This window comes from Lithobates pipiens, unplaced genomic scaffold (genome assembly GCF_037356315.1).
Source record: "Lithobates pipiens isolate NorthernLeopardFrog02 unplaced genomic scaffold, aLitPip1_a1.2 Scaffold_16, whole genome shotgun sequence".
Lineage (NCBI taxonomy): Eukaryota > Metazoa > Chordata > Amphibia > Anura > Ranidae > Lithobates > Lithobates pipiens.
The window spans coordinates 242,907,473-242,930,378 of record NW_027507748.1 but is presented as its reverse complement, the minus strand read 5'-3'; the positions used below and the strand labels follow the sequence as shown (position 1 = coordinate 242,930,378).

The 22,906-nt window shown below is 47.2% G+C and overlaps 1 protein-coding gene across 2 annotated transcripts in view; it reads right to left on the bottom strand.

Annotated features, from left to right (window-relative positions):
- Positions 1-22,145, bottom strand: part of SNRPE (small nuclear ribonucleoprotein polypeptide E) — a 52,452-nt gene extending 30,307 nt beyond the window's left edge. Inside the window, exons 1-3 of one of the 2 annotated variants that reach the window (XM_077481234.1) lie at positions 21,995-22,145; positions 21,631-21,657; positions 21,461-21,523 (exon numbers count right to left, since the gene is read on the bottom strand). In XM_077481234.1, the coding sequence (XP_077337360.1) occupies positions 21,461-21,523; positions 21,631-21,657; positions 21,995-22,048 (144 nt within the window). In that variant the 5' untranslated portion in view covers positions 22,049-22,145. Of the gene's footprint in view, positions 1-21,460; positions 21,524-21,630; positions 21,684-21,845; positions 21,944-21,994 lie in introns of those variants that run through there. The other variant, XM_077481233.1, reaches the window with a different exon arrangement.
- Between the last annotated feature and the right edge of the window lie 761 nt (positions 22,146-22,906).

The window sequence follows — 22,906 nt, the reverse complement described above, 5'->3', positions numbered from 1 at the left end:
AGATGTCCTACTAGACTCTTGTTTGAACAGGTTTAAGAGTTATTTCTAAGAATTGCAGGCCTACAATATAAAACGCCAAACTTCCATGCAAAATAATTGTACCGCTTTCAGCACCTAAAATCAGAACTACTCATACCACCAGGGAGGTTAAGAAACAGTTTGTGGAGATACTTAAAATTCTGCCTGATCAGCAGGCCCAGCAATGGGCTGGTGTATCAGACGCAGGTAGATGCTATGAAAGACTTATCTTTTAAGCCTCATGGCTTATGCTTGGACTAGTGCATTCTCGCGGAATTCTGTGGCTGAAAAATTGGTCAGCCGAAGCACTGTGTAAAAAGCTCTTAGCCAGTTTCCCTTTCATGGTGAGCGGCTATTTAGAGACTATCTGGATAAGTACATCCAAAGGATCTTTAACCACTTCACGACCAGCGCACGGCGATGTACGTCGACAGAATGGCACGGGCAGGCATATTGGCATACATGTACGTCCAATATTCGTTGCCGCCGTGCCATCGGGAGCGCGCCGCCGGCGGCGCGCTCCCGCGCTGGTCGGGACCCCCGTGAGTCCGGTCGCGGGACCCGCGGACTCTATCGCCGCGGGCATCCCCGCGATCGTCTCACGGAGCGGCCGAATGGAGGAAATGCTGTATAAACAACATTTTTCCATTCTGCCTAGCAACTAGTGACGCTGATCTCTGCTCCAGAATCTTTTAAGTCGCGCTGTACTTCTTCCTACTGCGGGTGAAACGTGGCGGATAATCCAAAAATTCTGTGATTCCAAGCCCCTCTCCATTAACGCCAGTGATTGTCAATCCGGCCTTTAGCCCGGGTGTTAGCGACCCCAATTTCCAGAATCTAAAAGGAGGTGGGCAGATGTCAACTTCGCCACTTCATCAGTCACAGTAAGTGGATGACCAGGGAGAGCATCATGCTGGATCCCCTTTTTGTGAAACTCACATTCTGGCAGAAGCTCCAGTTGGCTCACGGCCCACCCCACCCCACCCCCTACGGGAGGGCCCTGACGCCCTTTGAACTTGTGCTCAGAACAGGGAGCAATCCGCCATACCAAGTCCTCGTTACACCTCCAGAGGGTTACAGACCCCCCCTACATAGCCAAGTGGGAATGTGACTTGGATATACAGTTAAATGAGAGACAGGTGGAGAGGCTGTTCCTCTTCTCAAGTAAGACCTCGGTATGTGCCCAACAGCAGGAATCGGGGTACAAGATATTGTCTAGAAGGTATTACATCCCTCTCCCTCATAAAGCTCAGCTATTTTCTCAACACCCCTTTAACGAACGGATGACCCGCGGGTTATCCCTACCCCTAGGTGAAAACTAGTGGACTAAAGAGTCACCGCTAACAGGATACAGTGTGCCCTTGGGCCAAACTTGAGTACCACCCTATCTGGCAGATCATAAAAACACAGGTAGTTACGATTTAGCCACTGCCAATGGTGTTATGTTAACTCTGTATAAATGGGTGACATCCCCGGTATTAAGGATTGTGCGGCGATTCCTGTAAATGCATATGCTTATGTTTGTATCTGCAATTTATCTCAAAGAAAAATAAAGGAATTGTGAGAAAAAAAAACCCTTTAAAAGCCTCACCATGCCTCTTACTAAAGACCTTGGAATGTCCACTTTCCAAAAAGGGGTCATGGGGGGTATTTGTACTTTCCTGGCTTGTTCAGGTCGCAAGAAATGATAGGCCACCAGTACATCAGGTCTGATCAATTTTTTATGATTTGCACCATAGCTTCTAGACTTTCTAACCTTTCACAAAGACCAAATAATATCCACTCATATGGGTTATTTTTTTTAGCAAAGATATGTAGCAGTATAAAATTGTGGCCGAAATTTTAAAGAAAAATAATTAGCAAAATTTTAATCACAGAAACAAAGAAAAATGCATTTTTTTTCAAAACATTTCGGTCTTATTTATAGCGCAAAAAAAAAAAAAATAGGATTTTTGTACTCCCGTAAAATCATTTTCTCTAATTCACCAACGGACACAGCTCCTCTCTGTAACTAAATGACTATGTTAGCCTGCCATTAGGAGAACTAGGCAAAAATTGTAACAATACACAGAATTTTAGTCCCGCCCCGGGGGGGCGGACCCTGTGCCAACAACCCTCCCTGCTGCCCCAGCAGCCTCAGTACATCAACAAGCAGTATAACGTAGAGAAAAGGAGAAGGGGTGGGTGCTGTGCCGGCCGGTGAATTACAAAGAAAAGGATTTTACGGCAAGTACAAAAATGCCATTTTCTCTTATATTCATGGACCAACACAGCTCCTCTCTAACTAAATGGGACGTCCCCAAGCAGTGCCAAAACGAGGGGTGGGGGAAAAAAAAAGGTGTACGGAAAAACACCGCCATATAACCGGGCATTCTCAAAAGGAGAGATCCAACACCGCAACCTTTTTGCGGAAGTAATGCAACAGGGCATTAACAAACAGTACTGCGTTTTTAATCGAAAAACCAGGAAAAAAAAAATCTCAATTGCAACTACACGGCCGTCTGCAAAACTTTGTGGCCAAAACAGGCATCAGCCGATGCACTGACATCTACCTTGTAGAACTTGGCAAACATATGGACAGACGACCAGGTCGCCGCCTTACACACCTGAGCGACAGACGATTATTGTTGGAAGGCCCAAGGACGTTCCGATTGCTCTTGTAGAGTGGGCCGTGACTGGAAAAGGTGGGCACCTGCCCCTTCAAGGCATAGGCTTGGACTACAAATCGGTCTGATCCACCTGGAAAATGGTGGCCGACGAGACCACCATGCCTTTCTTTGGACCAGCCACCGAAACAAACAAACAGTGAGTGGCAGACAAGTACACCTTCAGAGCGTGAAGGGCCACCTCTTTGGGGTGCTTAGAACAACGATGGTAATACAATGTCCTCATTGATATGAAAAGCCAAAACCACCTTTGGTAGAAAGGACGGTTGCGGACGCAACACCACTTTATCCCAGTGGATGACCAGATAAGGCGACTTGCATGACAAGTTCACCAATGCCGAAACCCTCCTGCCTGATGTGATGGCCCCTAGAAAGGCCACCTTCTGTAAAAGGGTCAACAGGGGAATTTCCCCAATATTCTCAAACGGCGGTTTCTGAAGCGCCAACACCAGGTTTAAATCCCATGGGGGCAACGGTGGACGCACTGGAGGGACTACATGGTGAATCCCCGGAGCAAAAAAAGTACTCACTAATGAGTGAGACACCGGGGGGGGGGGGGGGGGGGTCGCAAAATAATAAATACATTTCTGGTCTACACCTTGCTGAAGAAACAGCAGGATCCTGGATGCCACCCTTTCTCCTCACACATGGAGATGTAGGACTTCCAGGTACGATGGTATATCTTCCGTGAAGAAGATTTCCACGCCCGCAGCATATAGTTGGAATCACCGAGTCCGACAGACCCCACTTCCTCAGCACCTGGCTCTCAATAGCAATGCCGTTAAAGCCAGCGATGGTAAAGCAGGGTGAAAGATTGGACCTTGAGATAGGAGGTCCTCTCGCAGCGGCAGTCGCCAGGGAGCGTCTGCCACCAGACGCACCAGGTCTGCCTACCAGGGCCGCTGGGGCAACCAGGATTACTGGGATCCCCTTGGCTTCCGCTCTGCAAAGCAGACGTGGCAACAGTTTTAGTGGAGGAAAGGTGTAGATCAGCTGGTACTGATCCCACAGAGCCACCAGCGCGTCTGAAGCGTATGCCCACGGATCTCTTGTCCTCGACACAAATCTCAGCACCTTCCGATTGAGATGAGAGGCCAATAGATCCACATCTGGTATACCCTATTTCAGGCACAGCAGCCTGAATATCTCTGGATGCAACGCCCATTCTCCTGGGTCCAGCCTCTGACGACTCAGTTCGCTTGCCAATTTTCCACCGCCGGGATGTAAATGGCTGACAAAGCCGGAATGTGTCGCTAAGTATGTGAGCAATCTCCTGAGCAGCGGCTGAGCTTCTTGTTCCCCCTTGGCGATTTATGTACGCCACAGCCATGGCGTTGTCTGACTGTATCCTGGTCGGATATCCTTGAAGACAAGTCAACCACGCCTGGAGGCACAGCCTGATCAGCAACCTGGATTCGTTCGTCGTCCAGAGGCCCTGAGCCGACTGAATCCCCATCACTCCACCGCAGCCTGAGAGACTGGCGTCCGTAGTGATCACCGTCCATTTCAGAAGAAGAAACAATTTTCCAGAATGAATCACCAGGGACCTCAACCACCATATCAGAGAGTCCCTGACTGGCTGGCTCACCTGGACCTGTCGATCCAGGGACAATGGAGATTTGTCCCATTTTGTCAAAATCTCCTTCTGCAGGACTCGTTTGGAGCTGGGCATAAGGTACTGCCTCAAAGGAGGCTACCATGAGCCCCAGCACTGGCATGCAAAAACGGAGCGACGACCACTTGCGGTTCCTCAGTAGTTTGACCGCAGATCTGAGAGTCTGCAATGTGTCTGAGGGGAGAAGGACCCTTGCTTCCCTGGAGTCCAATAGTAAACCCAGGTACTCCAGATGCTGGGTCGGCACAATCACTGACTTCTTTAGATTCAACAGCAACCCAAATTCTCGCAGAGTCTGCATGGTGAACGCCACATCCTCCTCTAATTGTGAGGCGGGCTCTCAGGAAATAGTCTAGGTAACTCACGATCGCGATCCCGCATTGTCACAGTAACGCCAATACTGGAGGCAGTACTTTGGTAAAGACTCGGGGGCTAATGCCAGGGCAAGCGGAAGAGCCGCAAACTGGTAATGGGCTTCCCCGACTGCCAAACACAGACATTTTTGATGCCAAAGGCATATGGGTATGTGCAGGTACGCATCCTGGATGTCCCCTTGGAGTGCAGCGACTACTGAGCGAACGGATTCCATTCTGAACTTTGCACTTTTACAAAGTGATTGAGGGCTTTTAAGAACAAGATTGGACATATCCCTTCCTTCTTGGGAACCACAAACAGATTTGAGTAGAACCCCTGGAAGCGCTCCGATTGCGGAACTGGTACAATCACCCCGATTCAGCAAGTCCCTTACTGCCCCTAGCAGGGCCTCCCGGCGAACCGGGTATGCTGGTGGGAAGAGAAACCATCTTGTAGCCTGTGGAAATCAGGTTGCAGACCCATTGGTCAGATAACCGGGAGGCGCACCGGGGCTGCAAAACTCCCGAAGGCGACCCCCCCACCCAATACGTGGGGGGGGGGGGGGCAAACCTTCATGCAGTAGCACTTTTGTTCACAGGCTTGTTAGGCTTCTGGTTTCAGGACGCTTTTGACCGTCTGTGGACGTCCTGTCGAAGAAAAGGAGGGCCCTTGCCTGCGGCGTGACGCCTTAGCCTTCCTGGCCCGTGGGAGTAGTGTACTCTTACCACCTGTAGTATACTCTTACCACCCGTGGCATTTTTAATAATGTCATCCAAGGAAGCTCCAAAGAGCTGGTCGCCAAGGAAGGAAAAATTCCGTCAGGGCTTTTTTGGATGCCTGGCCAGCAGACCAGCATTTAAGCCAAATCAGGCGCCTCAGCACCACAGCTGACACTGAAGCCCTGGATAACAGGGGAGAGCATCCAGGGCCACGTCACAAACATACTTAAGGCCTTGCACTAGTTGGTCTGCTAGTTCCACGCAGACAGGGGAGGCGTTTTGCTCTCCCAATTCGCAGTGCAAAAGTTTTGCCCACTCAGTGTCTGACACCAGTGCAGATGCCAGTACTGGTTGCACGGCTGACCCCACAACCGTAAACCAGGAACGAGCCACTGCCTCGGCCTTCCTGTCCGTGGGATCCTTGAATGCAGGAGTCCCCTCTACCGGGATCATGGTTACTTTATTTAACCTGGATACTGGGGGGTCCACGACCAGAGGAGCCGACCATTTCTTGAGAAAGCTTTCCTCAAAGGGGTAACGCACCACCATGTTTTTGGGGACCGAAAGGGTCCTTTGCGGCCAACCCCATTCTCTGTAGATGAACTTGTCAAAATAAGTCAAATACGGGAACACCTTAGGTGAACGTGCTGGCTTGCGGTACCCAAAAGGGATCGATACATCACCAGAGGGATCCGCTGGTTCCTGTATCTTCAGGGTATCACGCACAGCTGTGATAAGTGCTCCAACAAGAGCTGTCGCACCCGGACCGGGAATCATTCTCACTGTCCGAATGGGTCCTGGTCAGCCTCGTCTGATAGGTCAGAGCAGGGGTCACCAGCCGCAGCAGGGCCGAGTCTGCATCAGAGCTCTCCCCTGAGGAGGGGGGGGGGGGGGGGTGTAGGGGCCTTTTACATGCACCTTTCCTTCCACGCACCGCCTCTATTTTAGCAAAAAAAGAGTTAAAGACCACCATCAGGGGTCCATGGGCACAGCGCTAGCCGCAGGTGACCCGGTTGCAATAGCCTGGATTTCAGGGGAAGAAACCAGTTTCTGAAGCCCTTCTGACCCTACCCTGTCTGCCACCTGCAAGGGGACTTAGGACAGTGAAGGTCCCACCCTTCTGCTTCCGCCACGTGGGGGGGTTGGGGTAACTTGCGCCAGAATCACCACCCTGTGGCGTTCTGTGAATGTTACTAGCCATGCCTATAGTCCCTAGGTGGTTACCTAGTTGCCGAGTGAAGAAACTGTCGGCAGCAGCTGTATAGAATAGCGGTGAAACGATCTGCAGAGCTTGCAGCAGCGTTCAGGGAAGACTCATCCAGCGTTCTGTGGACACAGGTAACAGCATGTGAGAGCACATGTAAAGCTGTCACAAGACAACTGCGGTGAAAAGAGCGCTCAGGCAAAAAAAAAAAGCCTATAGAAAATGGCCGCTGAGGCTCACAAGGGGAACCTGCTTTGCCCACAGTCAAAATGGCCGCCGACAGCGCCATGCACTGAGAGGAAAAAAATAAAATAAAAATTATCACAGAACAGTGCTGCCTGGCTTCAGCCAGAACACCTCCAGACACCTTTTGGGACCCCCCGGACCAGGACAAACACTAGCCGCACAGAGCCTCCTACAGGTGGGAGACCCAGCAAACCACACACACCGCCCGCAGCACATGGGGGGGGGGGGGGGGGGGAATAGGGACGTGGGAGAGAAGAGGTGGTGAGGTAGCCTCCAAAATCGACCTCCTAGGGCAGTGATGGCGAACCTTGGCACCCCAGATGTTTTGGAACTACATTTCACATGATGCTCATGCACTCTGCAGTGTTGTGGAGCATCATGGGAAATGTAGTTCCAAAACATCTGGGGTGCCAAGGTTCGCCATCACTGTCCTAGGGAATGCCCAGCTGCTCACCCCACCGAAGCAGGGAGAGCCGCACCTACCAGTCCTAAAGAGCTGGGAGACATTCCATCACAGACCTACTCCTGCGCAGTTACAGGGTGGCTGCTGGCCTCGGTATACTGTGATCCAGACATCAGTAGCCCGGTCATATGTATACCCCGGAGCACTGAAGCTCACGACCACCTCTGGAGCTGAGGTATGTTGTGGCCTGCCGAGCCTTAGCTGCGGCCTGCACACGGTCGATGGCCGGACTGGGGAGACTACAAGGATAACTTAACTAGCCTGTCACCCAGCCGGCAGTTGATGAAAGATCTTGAGATCTTCTATCTTGGGCAAAAAACAAACCTGCATCAGAAAAAGTTGACTTAAGGGCCCGCAGGGTTCCTAGGTCATTCTCGTTCACTAGGCAAAATAAAACGGAGGTGAAAAGGGAAATAGACTTGGCGCTATACCTTTATGTTTAAATACTAAATGGTGAAAAAACGAAATCAGAATTGTGAAAAAGAAACTATCATTTAACTAGGGTATACATTTTCAGCATGCTGGTAAATAAAAAAAACAAAAAAATTATTTTGTAACAAACGTTGGTGTCTAGTGTTGTTGGAAAATTCCATATAAAATCACATGCCTCTTTGTTAATACCATAAAAGTGCAAGCCTTATTATAAAAAATGTACAGTAAGCGAGTATACAATTGCAAAAAACTGATAACTGAAATACAAGTGACAACCGTGCAAATCCCAAGTGAGATTTGAGCATAAGAGAGAAAATGAAAGGATAATCTTGGAAAAAAAATAAAAAATTTTTTTAACAAAACAATATCAAACCATATTAAGAATATTAATCTGTGAAAGTCCCACGTTTATAAAAATCAGTGTGCTAAGTGACATCATAAACAGCAGGTGAATGATAATAGTGAGAAATAAACAGTGCAAATCCTCCGTGAACATCTGGCAGCTCCAGATGACGGTGTGATGAAACGCCCAGTTCACACTGGTTAGACATTGAGAGCACAAGTCGCATTACATGACAATATCAATAGTTCCCTACGAGAGCCATCTTAACTGGTCCGACTTGTGTCCGTCGGACTTTAAAAAAAGGTTTCTGCACTACTTTTGTCCAACTTGGGCATGATTTCAGCCCTTTGATTTGAATGCAAGTCACATCCAAGTCGTATCACCTTAACTGATCCAACTTGTGCTCTGAGGATTTTGAACGGGAATCCCATGCCAAAAAAAAAAAAAAAAAAAAAAAAAAAAAAAAAACCTGCTGTGCCTCCCTGAAGTTGCAGGGTAAAGTCAGATCGGAATTAGTGCAACTTCCGTGTTGGGGCAGTGTGAACCCAGCCCAACAGATTAAAAAGCAAACAAGTGAGATGGGAACATCTTCATTTAGTTACATAATTCTGCACACAGATATTCTTCTAAAAGCAAAAACTTTTACTTTCTTAAATATTCAGGTTTGAGGTTTACCATTTTGGATTGAGAGAGAGTACGGCAGTTGTTCAACAATAAATCGAATCCTCAAAAAACTGGGGAAAACTGGAGTTAGTACTCACCGGTAACTCCTTTTCCAGTGGTCTTCCAGGACAGCCCTCGAGAGATGGAGTCCCTCCCATCGACACAGGAAACACATTGCCAATCAGTTCAAAAGGCGGACCTTCAGGTCCCTGGTCAGTCATTTACCAAAAACCGAAGGATGGAACTGTAAAAAAACAACAACAACCACAACAAGCAATATCGTTATTGTATTAAAACGTATGAAAAAAATAAAAATAAAGGGTGGGATCGTGCTGTCCTGGAAGACCACTGGAAAAGGAGTTACCGGTGAGTACTAACTCCAGTTTTCCCCAGTTGTCTTCCAGGACAGCCCTTGAGAGGATCCAAGTACTCACCAGATTAGGGTGGGACCAAGGCCTGGAGGACTTTCCTCCCAAAAGCCTGATCCTGACTGGACATTAGATCCAGTCGATAAAGTTTTGTAAAGGTGGAAAAGCTTGACCACGTGGCTGCTTTACAAATTTGCTCCGGGGAAGCACCAGCCTTTTCTGCCCAGGAAGCCACCAATGCTCTTGTGGAATGGGCCCCAATACCCCCAGGAGGGTCTTTGTTCATTACTCTATAACCTTCTGCTATAGCTAACCTGATCCACCTAGCTATGGTGGCTTTTGAGGCCTTCTGTCCTTGGCGTTGACCTGAAAAAGAGGACGAAGAGGGAATCTGAGATTCTAAACGGACTTGTTCCTTTAAGGTATTCTAAAATGCAACGTTTTACATCCAATGAAAGGTTTCCTCCTTATTTGATGCATTCTGACAGAAAGAAGGAAGGACAATATCCTGCGACCTGTGAAATTTAGATGCCACTTTTGGAAAGAACCCAGGGTCTGTCTTTAAAATAACTCTATCTTCCAAAATCTGTAGGAACGGTTCGCTTATAGAAAAAGCTTGCATCTCACTAATCCTACGGGCTGAAGTGATTGGTCACATTCAAGACAGTCCTGTTGGTAGCAGTCTTAGAGAGGACTCCGATATAGGTTCGAAAGGAGATCCTAAGAAAGCTTTCAGTACGACAGCTAAATCCCAGGAAGTTTTGTTGACTGACTGGTTTACGTCTAGAGATTGCTTTACAAAACCTAGAAATGAAAGGATCTTCCTACAAACGTTTTTCTAAGTACACACTTAGAGCAGCTATCTGAACCTTGATAGTACTAGGGGTTAACCCCTTGTCTACCCCCTCTTGTAAAAACTGAAGGATATCAGCTGTGTCCATGCCCTACCTCCTACAGCTGTCCGACTATTGAATTTTCTCCAGACTTTCCTATATATAGCCCTGGTAGTTGGCTTTCTACTCTAACAGGGTCTGACGGACAGGGTGATTCAGACCCTTACTTCTCAAGATTTCCTCCTCAGTAACAACGCTGAGAGGTTCAACAAGGTTACCCGAGGGTGAAAAAGAGGTCCCTGCAACAGGAGATCTCATCTGCAGGGAAGTCTCAGTGGAGGCTGGTCCAACAACTGCAGCAGCGTTGTAAACCATGGCCTTTTGGGCCAAAATGGTGCCACAAGGATTAAGCAAGTTTCCTCCGCAAGGAACTTTGCTAGAACCCTTGGGATAAGGTGGAGTGGCGGAAACGCATATGCCAGGCTGAAAGTCCATGGAGTTTGTAAAGCATCTACTGACTAAGGGCGATCCCCTGGGCATAGAGAGCAAAAATTTTGAACTTTTGCATTCGACCTGTTTGCAAAAAGATCCACTACTGGCCTTCCCCAGTGAGTTACTATCAGATTGAAAACTTCTGGATGTAGCAACCATTCTTGATTTGAAACTTGTTGTCGACTCAAGATGTCTGCAGTGCTGTTCATCTCCCCCTCCAAACGAATCACAGAAATGGATTTTAGATTGGACCCTGCCCACCAAAAAATGTGCCTGGCCACTGACATTAAACGAGGACTTCTGGTACCTCCTTGTTTGTTTAGATATGCTACAGCCGTCATATTGTCTGAGCGGACCTGTAGATGACCCTGTAGCAAGTCTGGAAAGCCACTATAGCTCCAAAGATTGCCGCCAACTCCTTCCAATTGGAAGAGAGAAGCCTCTCTTCCTGAGTCCACCGGCCCTGGGCCCAGTCTGAGTTGAGATTAGCTCCTCAACCCCAACTGCTCAAATCTGTGGTCAGAGTAGAGGTGATGGGCAAGACCCAGAGAACCCCTTTGTTTAGGTTCCCTGCGTCCTTCCACCACCAGAGGGACTGCTTTACTCTTCTGGGGATTGATACCTCTTCCTCCAATTCCTTGCCCTTTATGTGTTCTAGCAAGAAACCCTGGAGGTCTCTTTGATGGAACCTGGCCCATTGCACAGCTGGAATGGCTGCAGTCATGAGGCCTAGCACCGACATGATCTCTCTTACTGTGCACTTGGAAGAGGTTTGGAGAAAAGAGATTCTGTACCATAGGTTCAAAATCTTTTCCTCCGGTAGTAGTATCGTCTGCTCCACTGAGCTGACTTTGTAGCCTAGGTATAGGATCTCCTGAGTAGGAACAGTCTTGGATTTTTCCCGATTGATAATCCATCCCAGCTGACCTAGACTGAGCTGTGTTAACTCTAAGTCCTGAGAGAGCTTTTTCTCTGAGTGGGCCATCAGCAGTAAGTCGTCTAGATATGGAATGATCGAGACCGACTGAAGCCTTAACGGAACTAGTGCTTCTCCGAGAACTTTGGTAAAGATTCTCGGGGAGGCCAACAGTCCGAATGGAAGAGCTCTGCACTGAAAATGATGCAAAAATGTATCTGAATAGCCATGCGAAGAAATTTCTGGCATTCCTTCCTTATAGGTATATGCAGATAGGCGTCCCTTAAATCCAGGGTAGCCATAAATACCTCCTTTTGGAGGAGATTCTTTACTGAATAGATCGACTCCATCCGAAACTTCTTGTACCGGATGGATAGATTCAGAGGGTGGAGGTTCATAATCAGTCTGAACTTCCCGGACGGCTTTTTTACCACAAATATATATGAGTGTAAAAACCGTCCCCCTGCTTCTGAATGGGGACTGGTGTCAATACCTCTTGATCCACCATTTTCCCTATCAACAAAGGTAAAGCCCTGGCCTTCTCTGAATGGCTCGGGAGCTGTTACAAGAAATCTTGAGGGTGGGCAGCTGTGAAACTAGCGCATACCCTCTTTTTATCATGTTTAAAACAAACTTGTTTGAGGTTTTCTCCCATTGTGGAAGAAAGCTTGATAATCTTCCCCCCCACAGGGAGCCTGATGTCACTGGGGCTTAGGGGTCTGACTGGGGCGGCTAAAAAGTAAGCCCCCCTTTTCCCTTCCCTTTTTGACCCGTCCAGTGCTTTTTAGGCATGAACTCCTCCCCTTTTGTGGGTTCCTTAAAGGTACAAAAAAATTATTTTTGATGGGAAAAGTCTTCTTCCTGTCTGCCGTCCTTTCTAAGGCGGTATCTAATTCAGGGCCAAAGACCAAATCCCCTGTAAAAAGGGACACTACACAAGCGAGTTTTGGACGCCATGTCACCACCCCATGTTTTCATCCATACCGCTCCTGGCTGCCACTGAAAGTGTGGCCGTTTTAGCCGTAAATTTCACTGAATCAGAGGAGGCATCAGAGATAAAACTCATGGCCTTAAAGAGCATAGGAAAGGTCTTTAATAGCTCAGCCCTAGGAGTGCCTGCTTTCAGATGCTCCTGCAGTTGTGATAGCCAGAATTCCAAATTTCTAGCCACACAAGATGTGGCTAGAGCTGGTTTTAAACCGGCCATGGAGGCATCCCAGGCCCTCTTTAGGGCCACATCTGCCCTTCTATCCATTGGATCCTTCAGGTGACCCATGTCCTCGAAGGCTAAGTCAGACTGCTTTGAGACCTTGGAAAGAGGTGCGTCTAGTTTTGGAATCTTATTCCAGACCGCCTCTGGGCTCTCGTTAAAAGGGAATCTTCTTTTTAAGGAATTGGGAAAGAAGACTGTCTGGTTCAGACCACTCCATAACCACTACAATACAGGGCACTTTCACCCCCTTCCTTCCCAGCCCAATTTTCAGCTTTCAGCGCTCTAGCGCTTTCAGTGACAATTGCGCGGTCATGCTACACTGTACCCAAATGAAATTGTTATCATTTTTTTCGCACAAATAGCTTTGTTTTGGTGTTATTTATTCACGACTCCGTTTTTTTTGCGATATAAGCGCAAAAATAGCGGAAATTTGGAAAAAAAACAATATTTTCTTTTTTCTATTTGAAAAGAAATCCAATAAAATCAAATTTTGTCATAAATTTAAGCCAAAATGTATTCTGCTACATGTGTTTGGTAAAAAAAATTCCGTTAAGTGTATAATTGGTTTGTGTGATCACGGACATATGTACGCAAATGATCATGTACATATGTGTGCAGGTGATCACGTACATATGTGTGCAGATAATCATTGGGACATGTGATTTTAGTGGGACATATGTGGGGGACATGTTTTTATTATTAGGGACATGCGTTTTTATTATTTGGGGACATGTGTGGGGACTGTGTTTGTACTGTGTGGTGTGTTGTGTGTTTACACTACACTGATGATCAGTGAGTAAAAAGCTGTAAAAAGCAGCCCATACTCACTGATCATCAGCCGGCTGCAGCGTTCTGCTCTCCTCTCCTCAGCGGTGACTTCCGTGTGAGGAGAGGAGAGCCGATTGCCTAGCAACCGGCTGTTTGTTTACATCACATGACGGCCAATCACAGAGCCCTCCTGCCGATCTGAGATGTGCCGTGTCCGGGAGACACGAGCACATCGGGATCGCGCCGCTGCGCGAGCGCGCGATCCCGCTACTCCTGAAGGACGTTCCTGAACGGCCTATCAGGAGTAGACGGCTCCCACCCGGCCGTATATATGCACTGGCCGGGTGGGAAGTGGTTAAAGACCAGATCAGAAAGTACCTTATGTATGGGAAAAACTTTCGCCTTGATTTTCCCCAGAGCCTCATACATTAAATAATGCCTGGATAATCAAGTCTTTTTCATCAATTTTCAGCGTATCAAATGGCACTTAATAGCTCCTCTACCTCCTCAAGAGAAAGCTTATACCTTGCGCCTTTGTTAGCTACAGCCTGATCCGAATCAATGTCAGAGGATTCAGGACTAACGCTGGGCTATGCTCCCCAACTATACGGGGCTCCCCGGAACTAGGTGTTGTAAGGCATGGTGAGGAGGAGATTGTGGTTGCCTTAGTGGTGGAAACAGCTGTACCTACGTCCGTAATTAAATCACGAAGGGATTTAAAAGTTGAAGCCATCTCTTCTTTAACCACTTGCCAACCAGCGCACGACGATGTACGTCAACAGAATGGCACGGGCAGGCAAAAGGGCGTACATGTACGTCCCTTTAAATTTGCCGCCCTGCGCCATCGGGACCCCCGTGAGTCCGGTCGCGGGACCCGCGGACTCGATCCCCGCGATCGTCTCACGGAGCGGCCGAATGGAGAAGTGCCGTTGTAAACAACATTTCTCCATTCTGCCTAGCAACTAGGGACGCTGATCTCTGCTCCATGTGATTGGAGCAGAGATCAGTGTTCACTAAATGAAAGCCCAAACCCCCACAGTTAGTAACACGCCCCTAGAAACACTTAACCCCTACACTGCCACCCACTGGTTAACCCCTTCACTGCCAGTGTCATTTACACAGGAATCACTGCATTTATATAGCAGTGATTACTGTATAAATGACAATGGTCCCAAAAATGTGTCAAAAATGTCCGATGGGTCCCCCACAATGTCGCAGTCACAATAAAAAAAATAAAATAAAATTCGCTGCCATTACTAGTAAAAAAAAAAAAAAAAAAAAAAAAAAAAAATTTAATAAAAATGCTCTAAAACTATCCCTATTTTGTAAACGCTATAACTTTTGCGCAAACCAATCAATACTCGCTTATTGCGATTTTTTTACCAAAAATATGTAGAAGAATACGTATCGGCCTAAACTGAGGGGAAATTTTTTTTTTTTTTTTTTTTATATATATTTTTGGGGGATATTTATTATAACAAAAAGTAAAATAATGCGTTTTCTTCAAAATTGTCGCTCTATTTTTGTTTATAGCACAAAAAATAAAAACCGCAGGGGTGATCAAATACCACCAAAAGAAAGCTCTATTTGTGGGAAAAAAAGGACGTCAATTTTGTTTTGGGAGCCACGTCGCACGACCGCGCAATTGTCAGTTAAAGCGACGCAGTGCGGAATCGCAAAAAGTGGTCTGGTCTTTGACCAGCAAATTGGTCCGGTCTGAAAGTGGTTAAAGGAGCCAAGAAACTTAGCCAAGGGGGAATCTGCCTCTGTTTTAAGAATGCCTGCAAATACACTGTTTGCATAAAACTTTACCAGAGCCTGAAGATAACCTATTTCCAGTTAGGGCATTTTTTGCGGCCCGACTTATCTTCCCTTGGGGCTTCCTTAGTCCGAAACAAGAAAGAGGGCATCCTTAGTAATTAAACTTAATACCCAGGGAACACCTGTGCTGAACCACCACCGCAAACAATCACCCGACCTGTTAAGTGAACACCGCCCTGGTGTACTACAAGTCCCAGCCTTAATACCACCACCAACCACCAGTGTAATTTGACTGGTGCCTGCGTCCTGGGGATTAGCCTCCATGGTCCCCTTGAGATCCGGATCCTGCCGCTAGTCTGGTGCAGCTGGACGCTGGCGGGATCGTACAGGCACAGCATGGGCTTCCCTCTTCCTCCCTGTGCCTTCAGAGACATGGAAGTCTCGGCACACAGGGATGACGCAGTTCCGCCGGAAATGACATGACGGCGTCACCGACCATCAACCGCCATCAGCGCAGAGGACACAGACTGCCACACTGCTCTCAGGGGGAACTAACGCCATCCTGACGCTGGCCACCTCGGCACTGGAGAGAGAAAGGGAGGGGGTCTGCTCCTACAACGCCGGACGGTACCCGAGCCCCTAATAAATAGCATATGGACTAGTAGAGAACCTGCCAGACAGGACCCGGTCCCCCAGCGCAGGTTCACACTCTTCAGGCAGCCCCTGAGAGATGTAGTCCTCCTGGTTCCTGGCAACATGTTCCTCTGGAGAAGGAAACACAAATGACTGACCAGGGACCTGAAGGTCTGCCTTTTGTACTGATTGGCAATGTGTTTCCTGTGGCGATGGGAGGGACTCCATCTCTCAAGGGCTGTCCTGGAAGACAACTGGGGAAATACAACCTGACTAATAATTGTGCATACAGTGTATATAAACCCTCAGGCCGCAGACCAGTGCCAATCCTTGGCCTGTTGATGACCGGACCACACAGCAGGTGGTGAGCGACACAAGATTTAAAGACTCACCTTCTGCTGTGCAGCCATGCCCATGTGCCCTCACGTGACTCCTCCAGGCAGCCAATGATGTCAACCTATTGGCAGGGGGCCAGAGGAACTGCAGATCGGAATAGAGAGCTCCTTCCACCCTCTGTCCTGCTAATAGGATGAAATTGTCGGCTGGACTGGTGGGAGCCGACACACAGACTGGCAACAGGTAAAAGTCCTGTGCAAGAGATGCAGAGTCTGGAATGGGGAAATGTGTTAGAGAGGAGGTGACAGACTGCAGGGGCACTGTGATGGAGAAGGCTGTGCTTGCTAGGGGTACTGTAAGATAAAGGGGACTGCACTGTAATGTATAGGGGTCTGTGATGCGAAGGGGAAATGAGGACACTGTAGGACTGCTTCAAAAGGTGGAACTGCTATTTAAAGGGGGTTGTAGTGTGAATGGGGCCCGAGGACAGACTCCATGAATATCCCAACTCCTGACCCATTCACCACAACCCCCCCCCCCCCCTCCCCCACCGGGAACATTGGCTGCCACAAAACCAGTCCTTGGTGCCAAAAAGGTTACAGGGCCGCTTCCTTAACCACTTTCAGACCGGACCATTTTGCTGGTAAATGACCAGAGGTCTTTTTACACTTTGGCACTGCGCTGCTTTAACTGGTAATTGCGCGGTCATGCAATGTTGTACCCAAACAAAATTTGCGTCCTTTTCTTCCCACAAATAGAGCTTTCTTTTGATGGTATTTGATTGCCTCTGCGATTTTTATTTTTTGCGATATAAACGTAAAAACACCGCAAATTTTGAAAAAAAAATGATATTTTCTACTTTTTGTTATTAGAAAAATCCAATAAACTCAATTTTAGTCATACATTTAGGCCAAAATGTATTCAGCCACATGTCTTTGGTAAAAAAAAAGTCAATAATTGTATATTTATTGGTTTGCGCAAAAGTTGTCACATCTACAAACTAAGGTACGTTTTCTGGAATTTACGCAGCTTTTAGTTTACGACTGCCTATCTCATTTCTTGAGGTGCTAAAATGGCAGGGCAGTACAAAACCCCCCCAAATGACCCCATTTTGGAAAGTAGACCCCCTAAGGAAATTGATAAGAGGCATGTTGAGCCCATTGAATATTTTATTTTTTTGCCTCAAGCGATTGAATGACAAAAAAAAAATATATATTTTTTTTTTTCACAAAGTTGTCACTAAATGATATATTGCTCATGCATGCCATGGGCATATGTGAAATGACACCCCAAAATAAATTCTGCTGCTTCTCCTGAGTACGGGGATACCACATATGTGGGACTTTTTGGGAGCCTAGCCGCATACGGGGCCCCGAAAACCAAGCACCGCCTTCAGGCTTTCTAAGGGCGTAAATTTTTGAGTTCACTTCTCACTACCTATTACAGTTTTGAAGGCCATAAAATGCCAAGATGGCACAAAACCCCCACAAATGACCCCATTTTAGAAAGTAGACACCCCAAGCTATTTGCTGAGAGGCATGTTGAGTCCATGGAATATTTTAAATTTTGCCACAAGTTGCGGGAAAATTACAAACTTTTTTTTTTTTTTTCACAAAGTTGTCACTAAATGATATATTGCTCACGCATGCCATGGGCATATGTGAAATGACACCCCAAAATAAATTCTGCTGCTTCTCCTGAGTACGGGGATACCACATATGTGGGACTTTTTGGGAGCCTAGCCGCGTACGGGGCCCCGAAAACCAAGCACCGCCTTCAGGCTTTCTAAGGGCGTTACAGTTTTGAAGGCCATAAAATGCCAAGATGGCACAAACCCCCCCCAAATGACCCCATTTTGGAAAGTAGACACCCCTAAATCTAGGGGTACACTAGTGAGACTAGGTAATAAATGGCGGGTGCCCTGAAACTATAAAAAAATAACTAACCAACCAGCGTCACCTGTAACAGTTATATGGTGATCACTGGTGAAAGGGTTAACTAGGGGGCAATCAGGGGGCTTTATGCGGTAGTATATGGGGGTCCCTGGCGCTATAAAAAGCTGCGGCCAACCTAAATACCTACCTGCCTAACTAGCGTCACCTGTGACACTAATACAGCGAACAGAAAAACGATCGCTTATTAGGCTGGGTTCACACTGGAGCGATGCGGGAACGCCACGAATGCGCGGCAGGTTCCCGCATCGCATGCCTCCCGGCGGCAGTTCACACTGCCCTATGCGAACTGCTGGGAGTGTCAGTGAAATGTTAATGACACCCCCAGATCAGTTCGCATATCGCAGTGCGATCTGCAAACTTGGATCGCATGGTGTGAACACCCATGCGATCCGATTCTGCTGCGGACCAAAAAAAGGGTCCCGTGCGAGTTTGCGGCGGGTGCGACACGAATTCAGCCATACTATCTGTATAGCTGAACTCGAATCGCACAGAGATCGGATGTGATTTGCACTGCAGTGCGGTGCGAATCACATCCGTTCTCATAAACCGCTGCAATGTGAACCCAGCCTTAGTGACACTGGCGACGGGGGTGATCACGAGGTTAAACCTTTATTGGGGGGGTTAGGGGGTACCTTAGAACTAAAGGGGGCTAACCCTAACTGCCCTAACAGTTATTAGTCACAAATGACACCCGCCGGGTGATCAGGGGGTTAAACCTTTATTAGGTAATAAATGGCGGGTGCTCTGAAACTATAAAAAAATAACTAACCAACCAGCGTCACCTGTAACAGTTATATGGTGATCACTGGTGAAAGGGTTAACTAGGGGGCAATCAGGGGGCTTTATGCGGTAGTATATGGGGGTCCCTGGCGCTATAAAAAGCTGCGGCGAACCTAAATACCTACCTGCCTAACTAGCGTCACCTGTGACACTAATACGGCGATCAGAAAAATGATCGCTTATTAGGCTGGGTTCACACTGGAGCGATGCGGAAACGCTGCGAATCCGCGGCGGGTTCCCGCATCGCATGCCTCCCGGCGGCAGTTCACACTGCCCTATGCGGACTGCTGGGAGTGTCAGTGAAATGTTACTGACACCCCCAGATCAGTTCGCATATCGCAGTGCGATCTGCAAACTCGGATCGCATGGTGTGAACACCCATGCGATCCGATTCTGCTGCGGGCCAAAAAAAGGGTCCCGTGCGAATTTGCGGCGGGTGTGGCGAATGGCTGAACTCGAATCGCACAGAGATCGGATGTGATTTGCACTGCAGTGCGGTGCGAATCACATTCGTTCTCAAAAAACCGCTGCAATGTGAACCCAGCCTTAGTGACACTGGCGACGGGGGGTGATCACGGGGTTAAACCTTTATTGGGGGGGTTAGGGGGGTACATTAGAACTAAAGGGGGCTAACCCTAACTGCCCTAACAGTTATTACAGTCACAAATGACACCAATGCAAAAAAAAATAAAAAAATGACATTGGTGTCACTGTGACTGGGGGGCAGGGGTAATTGGGGGGGTTATCGGGGGGGTGTGAGTGTGCCTGGCATGTTCTACTGTGTGTGTAGAGTGTTGGTGCAACTCACCGATCCGCTCTCCTCCGTGTCGGAACGAAAAATACCGACACGGAGGAGAGAATACATCACTTCCTCTCCTGTGTTTACATTACAGGAGAGGAAGTGATGTCACGGGGGATTCCTATTCGTCGGGAGCGATCGCGAGGGGGTGGCCATGAATGAATGGCCGCCCCCTCGTCCCGGATCGCTCCCAGACGAAAACCGACCGCCGCAGGCACCGGGCGGGGGCCCGATCGGGCCCCCGACCCGCGGGAGGCAAGGGACGTACATGTACGCCAATATGCCTGCCCGTGCCATGCTGTCGACGTACATCGTCGTGCGGCGGTCGGCAACTGGTTAAAGTGGTTGTAAACCCTTACAAACCACTTTGACCTACAGGTAAGCCTAGATTAAGGCTTACCTGTAGGTCCAAGCAATATCTCCTAAACCTATATGGTTTAGGAGATATTTGCCCGAAAACGGGCACCGCTATCTACAGCGCATGCGCCGTAGACAGCGCGCAGGCACACTGAGCGCGGCATTTCCAAGAATGGAGCTGCCGCGCGTGTCGACTCCCGTGCGCATGCGCGGGAGTGACGTCATCTCGGCTTCCCCAAATGACAGCGGCGGAGCTGCGCGACCCCACCAATAAGATGGATGCGGCGGACTACAGGGGACAGCGGCGACTTCGCTGGCTCCTGTGTCAGGTAAGTGACACATAATGGGCTACTATGCGATGCATAGTAGTCCATTATGCTTTGCAGGGAATGAAAGAGGAAGTAAACTCATCAGGGTTTACTTCCTCTTTAAGGTATATGTGACTGCAACATAAAGTGCCTAGTACAGTAAATTGACCAATCATGTGATCTTGTGAACAATGGAAACTCCCCAAATTAGTAGTGTTCCTTTTAAAAATAATTGACATACACACACACACACACACACACTCTGTCACCAGTAAGCATCCTCGATCACTGCCACACCAGTCATATGACGACGCTTGTACTGCACTGGTGACAGTAAGTGGAAAAACAACACACACACACACACCCTGGCTCTTACTACATACCTTGGACAGTCTACTTTTCAAAAAGGAGTTTGGGGGGGGGGGGGGGGGAGTAGGGAAGAGAGAATTTTTGTACTGACCTGGTATTTTAGGGTCAAGTACAGACATGAGTACATCAGGATTGATCAATTGTAGACTCTAGAACTTGCACATATACTACTATACACGGATTCTATTACTTTTACCAAAGAAATTTAGCAGATAACATTTTGGCAGAGCAACAGCCAGTTAAAAGCAGAACAGCGTTAAACAGTAAAAAAAATTAAAAATAAAAACACCCTGGTCATGAAGGGGGTAAAAACAGTCTGAATATCAAGTCGTTTAGAAGATCTTGTATATACATAAAAAAAAACAAAAAAAAAAAAAAAAAAAACACCGCAAACACCAAAAGCACATTTATTTTTTAAAAGGGGGGGGTGACATTAAAGGCTTTTTTTATTTTAAATAATAAACATGTCATTCTTACCTCAGTGCAGCTAGTTTTGCACAGAGTGGCCCCCGATCCTCAACTTCTGGGGTCCCCTGGCGGCTCTTGCAGCTCCTCTGCAACAAATAACCCCCTAGGAGATTTGATTGGCTCCCGCTGCTGTCAATAGCTGAGGTGTTGTAATCTAATCAAGAACCAGGACCCTGTGCAGAGACAGACAGCACGTCTCCGCTATGGGAAATACAGGGCTCATGTAGGTAAAACAGCGGTGGGGCGGGGGGGGTTGGTCACTGCCAGAAGGTTTTTTTTTACCTTAATGCATATGAAAAACCACAAGGTTTTACAACCCCTTTAAAATAGGGGGGGGGGGGGGGGGGGGGAGAAATGGAAGAAACAAAACCACACACTTACAATGATGCAACCTTCTATGCGCATGCTCACTTGCTCGTAAAGCCACACTTGGATACGTGATCTCTGGAAGAATGCAGAGAAAAATATTTACCATAAGATTAAAAACACACAAAAAAAAAAAAAAAAAAAAAAATACTAGATCAGGGAGGAAAAAAATAAAATATACCCACATTTTGAAGATATCTGAAGATCAGGTTCTGGTAAAATTTAGGATTAAGGAAAACTGAAGAAAATAAAAAAAAAGAGGGTGGGGGAGTGTGTCGACTGCAGCACATATATTTAAAAAAAAAAAAAATAAATAAAAAAAACTCAATCTGGATCAATAGTAAAAAGGTACTGCAAAAACTCAAACCCACACATCAACTATCTCTCATGAATTATTTACCAAATAGAAGCACTGGCAAGACACAAAAGCCGCAAAAACACGTGCACTCGAACATTCTTCCTTCACTTGCAAAGTCATTTTCCTAACAACGTTAAAAAATCCGCCATTACAACATCACGACAGAGACACACATAAAAAAAAAAAGATACGATGGGCTGAACCATCACTTTCTGCACTTTTTGTCCCTGTCCACGGTAAGCCATTCTCGTCGAGAGGTTTGAAACTGTTCTAATGGCCGCAATCCTTGACTCACACAGGAAACGGAAGAACAGGAATATGCGAAATGATTCGTCAGATTTGGCGACCCGTCTGCCGGAAGTGACGTTTCGTCGCCGCCAACTTGCTACACCCCGCACTTGTCCCCGATAAAGGCAGTGAGAAGGCGGCAAGCGGCCATCTTATTACACCCACCGGAGTCTTGCATTACAAATACAAACTTATTTTTAACTTAGCTCATTTAGTGAAAATCAGTATTTTCAAATCCATCAGACTGGTTTTATGTTGATTTTTCAAAGCAGCGGTGTTGTGTGATATTAGCAAACCTGTGGGATCAGCAGGCTCGCCGCTGCTTTTAAAATGCAATATTTAAACAGTCAGACGGATATTTAAATACTGTATTTTACTATATAAACTGACGGGTCTCCTAATCTGACGAAACACCTGTTTTCTGTCAAAATAGCCAATTCAGCAAGCTCTCTAAGTACGTCACTTCATGTTACTGTAAACCATCATTAATTGGGGATTTTGATAGCTTGCCATTTTGACACAACACTGGCAAGCATGTACAGTGTGGAGCATACAGTGCTACAGTGTGGTCCTATGTTATATACCGAACAGTGCAGTCTTTATAGTGTCAAACTCGATGGCTCTATAATGTACTGTGGAGTACAAATGAGATGAGAGTTTGAGACAATGCTGGGTTCCAGGAGATAACTGTCACTTGCCCAATGTTATCATATAGGGAGCTTGTTAGCTCCCTGTGATGGCAATAAAGTTACATTAAAGTGGTTGTATCCCCCCTACTTGGACATTTTTACCTACAGTAAGTATAATAAGGCTTA